The following is a 13,187-nucleotide window of genomic DNA, read 5'->3' on the forward strand; positions in this document are numbered from 1 at the left end:
TCTGTTCCTAGAACAAGTTTCCACAAAATTCATGGTCAAAATCCCAATTTGTTGCCCTATTTTTATCTAATCGGTTGGTTGGTATTCCCTCCACCTGAAGTCCAGATTATTACACATCTGGGGCTCGTCCTACTTCCAAAGACAGTTTTGGCTTAGCTGACATTTGCTATCCATCACTAGGGGAGGTTTGTTATTGGGAGATAAATGGACCGGTCTGACATCCTTTTATTGTTTTCTTGCACGACCGCCCTTTTCCTGAGTGTCAATGGGAAACGTGCTCTTTTGGACGTATGTGGATTTACGAACAAATATCTACTATATTCAAACTTCCTCTCCAACAATATTGAAGGAGATCAGCATGGAGTGTTGGTCACATATTCTCATGTCCCTTTAGTTAAAGAAAAATTCCACCCAAAAACTATCTTTTGGTATTTGTTTCACTAGTCCATTGTTGACATAGTCCCTAAGTGTTTTGCTTGTCAGCACTTGAGTTTTCAAGATATGTAACTTTTAAAATACAGAAGTCATATGACGCAAAACGCAGCATCATGTGACGCAAAAGGCATCGTACAGGAATGATTTCTGTATTTTGAAAGTTACATCTCGTGAAAATGTGAGTGTTGTCAAGCAAAACATTTTGGGACTATGTCAACAATGGACAAAATACCAAAAGATCTGATTTGGGTGGAGGTTTCCTTTAAGACAGAAGCTTTTGTTCAGGAGAGGCTGTATCAACCACTATTAAATGACAAGGATGGACTACTTTCATACAATACTTTATGCATCTCATTTGATTGTGCTTCTGTGTTAAATGTCCATTTAGTTAAATGTGTTACTCCATACGCACACACCTGCATGTATGTGTTGGCGTGCACCTGTGTGTATCTGTGTGGGTGGGTGTCGTGTAGCAGGGATCAGACTGGAGGAGGAACGTCGTGGGCTGGTTGGCTGAGTGTCTTTACAGTCACATGTTGATGGGAGGGGAGCTCAAAAAACAGTGCTGTGGTCCGCTGGTCCCTGATGCTGAGGGGATGATTTGTGTTAGATAGTCCACTGCTTTAAGATGCTCATTAGGGAGGCTAATCCAGCCTATCAATTGTCCTCTCCTGGAGGACAGATTTTGTTATGAATTTCTCACCCTCGGGGCTCAATTTGTCAACTAAGGGGTTCATATCCTATGAGGATAGTGTGGAGAGAAAGTGTGTGTGGTGTTTATGCTATATGTGGTGGATATTGTAGGATATTGTGTTACATACAGAAAACTTGAGTGTATTTGTGACGTGTGTCTTCTGTTTGGAAAGAGAACAATGCAAAATGTATCAACACATTGATTTGCACTCCTTCTGAACAATTGGCTGTCTCCTTATTTTGTCTTCAATAATGGCCTCTTGTTATGTAACCCTGTAACAGTAGGCTTATTGTCTGTGTGTGAAATCCATGGTGGCTCAGGCAGGCAGGTCGACAGGGCAGACATAGCAGAGAGGGAGTCTAGCTAACTTCCCATCTACTCGTTCAGACACAGCTGATCTCCCTGCTGTAGACTGCTGCTGACCCGCCAAGTGATTAAACACAGAGCTAATTATCCCATAATACCAGATCTACTGGTAGAGTTTGTTTTGTTTGTTTACAAAATAAAGGGTAGAGTTTTAAGTCTAAACCCTGACATAGATTCAAAGTACCACATGGATTGAGATTATTTTAAATGACGTGTTTATGAAATTGTATAATACATTCAGGTCCATTAAAACATTTAATCGGATTTACAACAGAATGGTTTTCATGTTGTCCTTTGTGCGAATATTGTAACACATTTCATGTGGCAAACTGGACAGCACATTTCATGTGGCAAACTGGACAGCACATTTCATGTGGCAAACTGGACAGCACATTTCATGTGGCAAACTGGACAGCACATTTCATGTGGCAAACTGGACAGCACATTTCATGTGGCAAACTGGACAGCACATTTCATGTGGCAAACTGGACAGCACATTTCATGTGGCAAACTGGACAGCACATTTCATGTGGCAAACTGGACAGCACATTTCATGTGGCAAACTGGACAGCACATTTCATGTGGCAAACTGGACAGCACATTTCATGTGGCAAACTGGACAGCACATTTCATGTGGCAAACTGGACAGCACATTTCATGTGGCAAACTGGACAGCACATTTCATGTGGCAAACTGGACAGCACATTTCATGTGGCAAACTGGACAGCACATTTCATGTGGCAAACTGGACAGCACATTTCAGGGAATCTCACTATTTTGGAATACAGTGTACAATAGGAAGGAAAGCTGCTTGTTTAACATACAATGCCTCAGTAGCTGCCACTGGTGTTTTGGGACATACTTCCTCTAGGACCATAAACACCCTTGTCTTCCCATGCAGCTGCTCTTAGAGAAGAGGGATGGATGGGGGGAGGGGGGAGAAGAGAGGAGATAGAGTCAGATCAGAAAGGGGTGCACAGTCAGCACGTGACTTTAATGAGAGGGATGCTGCTGAAGGGAGGAGAACACCAGAGCACAACACAGAACGCTCTGATTTGATCCTCTCTTTTTCTTTTTTTTCTTTTTTTCCTTCTCAGAAGTCTAGTTAACATTTGGGGCTGCCCCCCACTTAAAGAGGCAGTAAGCAGTGTTTTCCTCCTCCCTGAGTCCTGATAGGTTGCTTGTGTGGCTGCTGTGCGCTGAGAGTCTTGTGAGAGAATAGAGTGGAGCTGTGAGACACAGATGGGGCTGGAAAAAATGCCCAAAGGAACAGATGCACTCCTTCCTTAGAAAAAAACTTTGCGAGCTGGGTATGTGTGTGTTCGGGTGTGTGTAAGTGGGGAGTGTGTGTGTGTGTGTGTGTGTCTTGGGTTACTTATTAAGGAAGTCCGAAGAGGAGAAAGGGGATGAAAATGGTTGAAAAAATTGTTTTGCCAAACTACCGCTGCTGGCTGTGTGATTTACCCCCGTCGCCTGGATTAGTGTGACTTTTCTCTCTCCTCACACCCAACTATAGTGGCACTACGATGAAGAGAACCAGACCTGTCATAGGTAAGGTATTTTCACTCCCCTTGCTCGCTGGCTGGCTCTCTGTCGGGAGTTATAGGGTGTTTACATGCCAAACAGAGACACATGTTTGTTGTCACTCATGTTGCTAGCCTTGGTCCTAGACTTGATTTCCATTTCAACAGTATACCAAGAGGCTGAGACATTCTTCAGCATTTCCTCTGAGGAGCTCAAGGGACTCTTGCCTGTCTGTCCGTAGTTAATGCTGAGGGACAAAATGCCTCAGTTGTTTTGCAGTTTTCTGTGGGGGAGATGCCAGTGTGCTTCAGGCTTTTTTTCTGGTGGGGGCCAACTGTGTGAAAATTAGATTGTTGCGTGATAAAAGTTATGCAGGCTACAAATATATAACATCTGTTGTAATTGCTTTGTGTCATTTATCCAGTCCTCTACTCATTATTTCACAAGAGCTGCAATGTTGTTAATTAGTAGGCTACGCAATGATGCTTTCTTGGAGCTTTACTGAGCCTTCTAGAACCTTGTACCTGATCATATAACTCACCATAGCTAATGATTCAAAGGAAACCTGCTTGCCCTCCATATAGTTTGAGGTAACTAACGTTAAACATTTATTAACTTTCCAGGCAGAGAAAATGGTGCATACAGTACAACTCTCAAATGGGAATCATACAAGTTTGAGGTTGTTATATTGTTGTCTGTCAAGTTCATATCTGACAATATTGCATTGCACTTTGACCCTTATGCAAGCAACAATCTTGACTATCTCATTAATGGCATGTCACAATAATAAATTCATTCAGTTTACCACACAGCTTGGATTAGGGGAAAATACAGTATGTACTGTAAGTCCTCATATCCAGTAGATGTGTTCCTGTAGCTGAGAGTGAATGTGTGTGTTTCTGCTCATTGGAGCAAATGGAGAAGGCTGTAGGCTCCCTTGCAAAAGGTGAGGTGAACACTGGGATGAGGTGGGTGGAGCGCAGAGGATGGCGCCCTTCTGTGTTGCCATGGCATTATTTCATGGTGTCTCCACATGTTGCTGGCACAACCTGCCACAGAATCAACTCTGTGTGGACAACACACCCACCAGACTAACAATACAGCAGATATGACTGACTAGGGCCTGGAGTTTATCCTGACCATGTGATCTGACTATAGGGAAACATCTGGAGGACCAGGACTGGATAAAGTGCAGTCTGTGTTAATACACTCCTTTATACCATGGCCAGACAGAGGGTGTTTTGTTCACAGTGAAAAGCTAGCTGCAGTGTGCTTCAGGCCAGGGTGACCCCAAACCATTAAGGCAGACTGATGGAGCTTCATCAACCATCCTTCCCCTCCTCCCCTCCAAGCATCCAGAATAGCTACTAAGTCTTACAGGAACAACACAATGAAAGAATGATCTGTGTGAAAGGGGGCAACAGTCGCTACTGCAGCTTGTAATGGAAATCTAACAAAGGCACACAAAGCTCATCTGCATTCACAGCTAAAGGTCTTGACTGCGAGGGGCAGCGTTACACATGGAGACCACTGTTGGAGAGAGAACAGACACTGTGGAAAGGTCCAGCGCCCAGCCTTGCCCTCATATTCCACAGAACATACTGAGCTGACTTGTCCGACATGTAGATCACAGGAGGTTGGTGGCAGCTTAATTTGGGAGGGAGGGCTTGTGGTAATGGCTGGAGTGGAATAGGTGGAATGGCATCAAATACATCAAACACATGGTTTCCAGAAGTTTGATGCCATTCCATCTACTCCATTCCAGCCATTATTATGCACCGTCATCCCCTAAGCAGCCTCCGCTGATGATGATTGGGCCAGGGTATGGCCTCGGGGGCTTGATTAGTTGGGACATGTTGTACGCTAGAGTTTTAATAATACGTCTCTTTCTCCTATGATATTGTGATTGCTGACTGGAGGCATTCTCCTGTTTCCCTCCCCAGATGAGATCATGCAGCAGGAGATCAGGCCCTTGCTGGCTGTCGACATCATAGAGCAGCTGCACCGGCAGTTTGCCCTGCTCTCAGGTATGTATCTAGGGGCTCTGTCTCCTCTCCTTAATCCTGCTTCTCTCACACACAGACAGGCAAATATTGTAGTTCCTCTCCCTTTATGAAGGAGGAAAGATGGATGTCCGAAGGATGGAAATGACTATTATTATCCTCACTTAGAGAGATGTGATCGCTTCTATAGTACTACACATTGCAATGTTTCATGATTCATTTGGATCGCGGACAGAAAAAGGAAATGGGTCATATCCTTTCGAGTCACATTATCAGTTAAAAGGCCATTTCCGGTGTTGACCTTAAATCATGATTGAGTTGTGAGCAGACTTGAACCTTTTTAATACAGTTGATCGATAGGAGTGCCTCTTAATGACTTCCTGTCCCAGAGTGGACAGAGGTCACAGGAGGTTGGTGGCACCCGAATTGGTGAGAACGGGCTTGTGGTAATGACTGGAATGGAATCGGTGGAATGGTATCAAATACATCAAACACATGGTTTCCAGGTGTTTGATCCCATACCATTTACAACACATGGTTTCCAGGTGTTTGATCCCATACCATTTGCTCTGTTCCGGCCATTATTATGAGCTATTCTCGCCTCAGCGGCCTCCTGTCTGGTCTGCTCCATGACAATAACAGCATTACGACATTACACCGTGAACCATTTCCTCTGACTATATTCACAAGCTTTGTTCAGTGCCTGAAATGGCCACTTTTTGGGATCCGGAAGTAGTGAATGTGTACATACATACAGTTGAAGTCGGAAGTTTACATACACTTAGGTTGGAGTCATTAAAACTCGTTTTCAACCACTCCACAAATTTCTTGTTAACAAACTATAGTTTTGGCAAGTCGGTCAGGACATATACTTTGTGCATGACATAAGTACATTTTCCAACAATTGTTTACAGACAGATTATTTCACTTATAATTCACTGTATCACAATTCCAGTGGGTCAGAAGTGTACATACACTAAGTTGACTGTGCCTTTAAACAGCTTGGAAAATTCCAGAAAATTATGTCATGGCTTTAGAAGCTTTTGATAGGCTAATTGACATCATTTGAGTCATAATTTGTACCTGGGATGTATTTCAAGGCCTACCTTCAATCTCAGTTTGCTTGATATCATGGGAAAATCACAATAAATCAGCCAAGACCTCAGAAAAAAATTGTAGACCTCGACAAGTCTGGTTCATCCTTGGGAGCAATTTCCAAACGCCTGAAGGTACCATGTTCCTCTGTACAAACAATAGTAAGCAAGTATAAACACCATGGGACCACAAAGCTGTCAAACTGCTCAGGAAGGAGACGTGTTCTGTCTCCTAGAGATGAACGTACTTTGGTGCGAAAAGTGCAAATCAATCCCAGAACAACAGCAAAGGACCTTGTGAAGATGCTGGAGGAAACAGGCACAAAAGTATCTATATCCACAGTAAAACTAATCCTATATAGACATAACCTGAAAGGCCGCTCAGCAAAGAAGAAGCCACTGCTCCAAAACCGCCCAAAAAAGCTAGACTACAGTTTACAACTGCACACGGGGACAAAGATCGTACTTTTTGGAGAAATGTCCTCTGGTCTGATGAAACAAAAATAGAACTGTTTGGCCATAATGACCATCGTTATGTTTGGAGGAAAAGGGGAGGCGTGCAAGCCAAAGATCACCATCCCAACCGTGAAGCACGGGGTGGCAGCATCATGTTGTGGGGGTGCTTTGCTGCAGGAGGGACTGGTGCACTTCACAAAATAGATGGCATCATGCGGTAGGAAAATTATGTGGATACATTGAAGCAACATCTCAAGACATCAGTCAGGAAGTTAAAGTTTGGTCGCAAGTGTGTCTTCCAAATGGACAATGACCCCAAGCATACTTCCTAAGTTGTGGCAAAATGGCTTAAGGACAACAATGTCAAGGTATTGGAGTGGCCATCACAAAGCCCTGACCTCAATCCTACAGAAAATGTGTGGGCAGAACTGAAAAGGTGTGTGCGAGCAAGGAGGTTTACAAATCCAATTCAGTTACACCAGCTCTGTCAGGAGGAATGGGCCAGAATTCACCCAACTTATTGTGGGAAGCTTGTGGAAGGCTCCCGAAATGTTTGACCCAAGTTATTTTAAAGGCAATGCTACCAAATACTAATTGAGTGTATGTAAACTTCTGACCCACTGGGAATGTGGTGAAAGAAATAAAAGCTGAAATAAATCATTCTCTCTGCTATTATTTTTTACATTTCACATTCTTAAAATAAAGTGGTGATCCTAACTGCCCTAAAACAGGGAATTTTTACTAGGATTAAATGTCAGGAATTGTGACAAACTGAGTTTAAATGTAAATGTGTATAGACTTCCGACTTCAACTGTACATACAGTACTGTATAGTCTTATTAACACGTATGTGAGAACATTGAGTCCCCTATATCATATCTGTGTGCTCACAGATCAACCCAGAAGACTCTCTCAAACATTTTCCATCTCTGCGTTATTTCCCTCATAACCTTCTAGGAGCACAAATAAATTAGTCTTCATCTTCTGGCATATCCATATTTTAGTTACTGGAGACATAGAAGTGGCAGAGGTGTAGGGCCTAAGCTGGGACAATAACAGAGGGAGTTGTGGGTAGTTATTGGGCGGGACGTCCACACCTAAGCCTCTGCCTCCACAGGGATTGTTTCCATTCCTTCCCACCCATGTCAAACAACCAGGGGTCGGCCTGCTGCACTTCTGCCAAGCTTATGCCTCAGTCTAAAAACCCTGGCTCAGAAAAGCTAGCTTTCAAACTTATGTAATTTTACTGTGGAAAAAACACAAGAATGTTTTATGACCTACACCGCAAGCTGTTTTTTTAAATTCTCAGTGGGTCTCTCAATGGGTTTTCCTCCAATATTACTTTCAGGCAGTACTTATACCTGAAGAGGTGGTGCTAAGTGGAGTTTTCCAGACAGCGCTGTATTTTCTAACTCTGATTATTATCTGATGTAGTGTTGTTGTCAGTGAGAGAAGTAGACAACGAGCCCTGACATGTGTAAGGATCTCCTGTGGCGGCAGGTATGGATTCTTCTGCCATCAGCAGGTGATTGGATGTGTCTGGTTGGGAGGACTGATAGGTGAGATGTCACCCTGTGGGATGGATGGCAGGCAAGATGGCACAGGAAATGAACAAAATGCTGCTTTTAGCACAACGACAGTGACAGCGTTGGAGTTTGGGAGGAGGGTGTTATGCTTGTCTGTGTGATTGGTACATTTTTTAGAACCGACTGAGAGAAGGGAGAGGAGGAGAAGTTAGTCAATGCGAGTTGAAAGTAAAGAGCTACCGTTACCTGACCAATAATATCAAAGGCAATGTTTCTTGACGTGCTCCACAGGAATGAGAGTAATGTGTCCAGAGTGAGTGCCCAGACACAAGCCTTAAGTAGAAAATCAGACTGCCTCGGGCAAATAAAAGCCTTGCACAAAGATACCATTTACAGCAGTTCCCCTCTGTCATCCTAAACGGAACTGTTTTGACGTTGAGAAGAATTCAACCTAGATAATAAGGCCAAACCCTAGTCCCCGATCTCCACCCATGAATGTAAGCACTGGGGGCATAATGTTGAGTGAGGTGGAACACTTTAGATAAATGGTGGCCTTGCTGCTCCACTATGCTTTCTCATAGTGGTACACTTTGACTGATCAATCTCTCATTGTAGAGATATAGGATCATGCTTTTTAATATGGCTGCTTCATTTGTTTCAGGATTTAATAAGAAACCTTTCTGTTAGATCAACGTATTCACTTATCAAACTTGTTAAGTTTCATGTTTCAAATAATTAAATAATGACTTAATTGTCAAAAAATTATCAAATTATATCAAACATTGGCAAACAATGCTGACATTTTTTTAACCCAATGTTTCCACCTTGTGGTTAATTAGTGTAAATATAACTTTTCTAGGACTGCGTCCAATGAATGTTTATTTGCCTGTCAATGTCTGGTGTGAACGAATGAACGTAACAAAATGGACACATTTATAACAACCAATTGTTTTACCCCTCTGTGTGCAGGAGGAAGAGGGAAAGATGGTGCCCCAATCATCACCTTCCCGGAGTACTCAGGCTTCGGCGACCTCATAGCGGAGGACTTCCAGAATGTTGTAACATATCTGACCAGCATCCCCAGGTATAGTAGGAGCAATGCATTTAAAGCTTTCTTTCCAACCATGCATATTCACCCATGGCTATGCAGTTCAGATCAAAGTAGCACTTTTGGTGCACTTTATTTTCCCACAGTGGAGAACAGAGGCTTAGTGCTTAATTTGTAAATTGGGAGGTGCCAGAACTAAAAGTGAGCCCGAGAGCGGGGTGATCTGGGGCCTCTGAAGGACCAGAACGCATGAAAAAATAAAAGAATGAAGTATTGCATGCATTATCATAGCTTTTGCATATTGGTATAGAGCAGTTGAATAGACGGGCTTGCTTAAGTTGCACACATTGGGCAAATATTTTGTAGCCTAGGGTCAGGGAAAAAATGTGACCTTTTTATAAACGTATTTCATGCAATTTTTCAACATTTTAGATGACTGCAGACTTTAGACAAATATTTTTTAATACCTCACAAATGATCGAAATGACAGGCTACTTTAACACTGACAAACTGAGAATCTGAGATCAATTAAAACGACCTTGTCTCGAATCCATCAATAGCCAAGTCCTAGGTGTTTGGAGACACACATATTGTACAATTAGAGGAGGAAATTATCTTATTAGTCTTAAAAAGGCTTTCCAGTTTCACTGACTGACCCAATGATGCAGAGCTCACTCACCAGCCATGGCCGATGTGCTCCTGCCAAAAGCCTATCTCTCTTGTTTGACTTTGTAAAACAATGCTGTTTGCTCAACAGGGCTATTTAGAAGTTGATAACTTGGTAGCCTACAGACAGATTAGACGTCTCTTTACAGCTGGATCCATTTGCTTTACAACCTGTGTTTTACCCGCGATTGTAGGCCTATTATAAATATTTGCTTAAGGCCTGTTTTGATTGCACTGACCGATTTCCCGCGCCTTCCCGACTGTAGGTTATGCCCAGTGATTGGGCTACACAATCCACAGCTAGGCATTTTTTTTTTCTTTTTACATAAACTATTGATCCTCTGTTGCTAAATTATAGGCCTACTCCTGGTCTAGCATTCTGATTTATTTGATGTATTTATGATCAGACAGGAGTAGTTCTATAACTTTGGCAAATGTAGCCTAGAATTTCAATTCATCAGGGGGGCTGCAGCATCTCGAGTTCCCTTCGGCGGCTATGATTCAATAAGGAAAGAAATGAGGAAGTGCAACGCGGAAGAGATGAGTTGCAAGGATCATGTCTATCAGAGCAGAGAGAGATTATAGGAAGTGAATCTCATTCTAGATCTGTGAGCGATACAGGCTTGCTTCTGGTCTATATAGGCGTTGGTCGACATAGGCTACAATGTTGCGCAAACCATAAACCCGGGCTGGCACAACACAAATCCATTTTTAGAATATCAGGCATGATTTCACATTACGATTTTTAATGGGCAGGATAATTACAGAGGAGTCAACCTGAACTAACTCTGATTGCTCTGATTTCTTTTATTACATTGCAAATAGTGGGGGAAAAAGTATGCCAAGAGAGGTACCGGATCCTGGCAAATGGGTTCTGGAACAAAACTGAGAGGTGCCAGATCCTGTTCCGGGGATCTGGCACTGAATTCTACTATATATTTGGTAATAGCAGGTTAAAGAGTGATGCTTCTAAAGAGTGTGGCTTGAAGAAAGACATTGGGTACACCACATCATTGCAACGTGGATAATTGGGTACAATTTGGTTGAGACGTTGATCAGCGAGATTAAAACCTGTCACCCACTCAAAAAGACAGCCCTAAATGAGTTGAATTTCCAATTTGTGATCATTGTGCTTTCATCCATCTGGAATGGAAAAACAATGTCAAATTTTTGGTTTAGTTGTCACCCAAATGTCTATCGATGTGCTTTCAACCATTTAAAAGAAAATCTAATGTGAATACAATATCAGATATTTTGTTTATTTATACAACAGATGAATAGTGAGCTTCATCTAAAAGCAGAACCAAATGACCTGGATGCATTTGAAATGACATTAAAAGTACAGGTGGTGAATGCCGTTTGACATTCTGTGCAGATTATTACAGCAGTGATGATCTCCACAGATCTGCGATGACCTATGCATGCTGTCTTGAACATGCATGCTCTGCATGATTACATAATAACACATTTATAGTTAAAGAAACCTCAATGTGGCCATGGATGTATTACTTATTTTAAGGTTGAATGTTGCATTAGTTTGTAAGATAATATTGAATTAGTGGCACAGATGGAACTATCCAAGCAGAAGATGCATCTCCTTCAAATGTTAGTATTTGGTTGCGTTGACAACCAAACATAACTCAATGTCACAAAATATAATTACATTTGAAATCAAACGTTGCTTGAAACCCTTGGCCTATTGTAATTTATTTTCTTTTTTTGAATTCTGGGTTGAATTGAAACAATTGCTGTTGATGACTGCAAATGTTACAGTATATAGTCCTGAATAGCATCAATGATGATATTTGAGTGAAAGTACAGTCACTTTTCATTTGCTATGTTAAACATACCCTTTGGAATGACTTCAATAGCAACAGTGAATCTATTTCGTTTTCAAGTGGAGATCTCTCAACAATCACTCTCATGATCTAATATTGGCAATAGTCAGTGACAAATATCATAGCTAAGCAGGGCTGGCCTTGGTTAAAACCCTGGATGGGGGACCAATGGATAGCTGTATATAGATCAATTCTCCAGTAGGAGGGGATGCCCAGCCTGTCGTTTTTTTCTGATAGTGGATATAACGTTGAAGATCTTAGGTCTTAAAGGTACAAATTCAACATATTTTATTCAAGGTTTGTCTATGTTTAAATTTGATTATGACAAAAAGATGACATAATCCTGTGGTTGACATTTCACCTTCAAAACAACACTTTTTTTCAAATTCAGTTATTTCCCACGGAGTTTCCATGTCACAATACATTGACAAATTACATTAAAACAATGTTGATCCAACTAGTTTGTGCCCAGTAGGAAATGCCACTTCATCCCCTCTGTATGGGATGTGGTTCCGGCTAACTCCCATCCAACCGCAAATCCAAAGGTACTTCCCAAGACACATTTCTTGAGGTGTAGCATTTTCAATTCGTTTTCAATTTTTTTCCACATCCTGAGAAATGTGTCTTGTGAAAAAACTGGGATGTCATTCTTTCTCTCATGGTACATCGTGAGGACCATTAATCTTGTCTCATGTCAGCTGCTCGCAGCCAGGAAAATACACAAAAGTTGCTCAATTGAGTAGGAATTATATTAGGCCAGATAACACATTAAGATGTTAGACATGAGCAACTTTATTCACCTTTTTGTCAGAGTAACACATTGAGAATGTTAATGGCCCTCACTTAAAAACCTCTTCCCTGTAAAAGACCCCAAACATTACACAAGTTTACACAGCGCTTCTAACACTGTTAACTATAATGGCCTGGTTCTAAAAGTGCTGAAGTGATTTTGTGTCAACTCTGTTTAAACTGTACAGAGACAGAGCACAAGAGTGTAGTGTAGTGCCCTCTTGGATATGTCTTGTGACTGCATGCTTGGATAGCTTCACCTACCGCATGCGTTTATTCCCATCTTTCCTTTGTCTAGTTTGGACGTGGCCAGCATCGGTTTCGTTATAATCATCGACCGCAGGCGGGACAAATGGAGCTCAGTGAAGGCCTCGCTGACGCGGATAGCGGTATGACGATGTCCATCTTTCACTTCAGACAGGGCTTTTATCTCTTGCCTGGTTATCCAGTCTGTTTGTGCTTTAACTCCTCACTGTCTTTGACTTCAATAGAGGAGTTGGCCACATCACAGACAGAATGGGACCAAGCATTTTTATCTCAGCATCATGTAACATTGTAAAATATAATTGCTACCAATGCTCCTATATCAGGAAGTATTGTATGAAGAATTTTTTGGGGAGTATAATCTACTGCAAATTCTTGAGATTATGTTAAATTGAAAGTAAGCGCAGAGCAAAGCTCCCTCACACAAGGCTAACTCCACACAAGGCTAACTCCACACAAGGCTAACTCCACACAAGGCTATGAGA

The 13,187-nt window shown here is 42.0% G+C and overlaps 1 protein-coding gene across 25 annotated transcripts in view; it reads left to right on the forward strand.

Annotated features, from left to right (window-relative positions):
• The window catches only part of LOC139406630 (guanine nucleotide exchange factor DBS-like), a 69,859-nt gene that overhangs the window by 11,126 nt on the left and 45,546 nt on the right, over positions 1-13,187 (forward strand). For 14 of the 25 annotated variants that reach the window (XM_071149459.1, XM_071149441.1, XM_071149461.1 and 11 more), the window contains exons 2-4: positions 4,963-5,046; positions 9,067-9,181; positions 12,737-12,827. In XM_071149459.1, coding sequence (XP_071005560.1) covers positions 4,963-5,046; positions 9,067-9,181; positions 12,737-12,827 — 290 coding nt within the window. Of the gene's footprint in view, positions 1-2,674; positions 3,047-4,962; positions 5,047-9,066; positions 9,182-12,736; positions 12,828-13,187 lie in introns of those variants that run through there. The other 11 variants (XM_071149445.1, XM_071149452.1, XM_071149454.1 and 8 more) reach the window with 7 other exon arrangements.

This window comes from Oncorhynchus clarkii, chromosome 4 (genome assembly GCF_045791955.1).
Source record: "Oncorhynchus clarkii lewisi isolate Uvic-CL-2024 chromosome 4, UVic_Ocla_1.0, whole genome shotgun sequence".
In the NCBI taxonomy this organism is placed as follows: domain Eukaryota; kingdom Metazoa; phylum Chordata; class Actinopteri; order Salmoniformes; family Salmonidae; genus Oncorhynchus; species Oncorhynchus clarkii.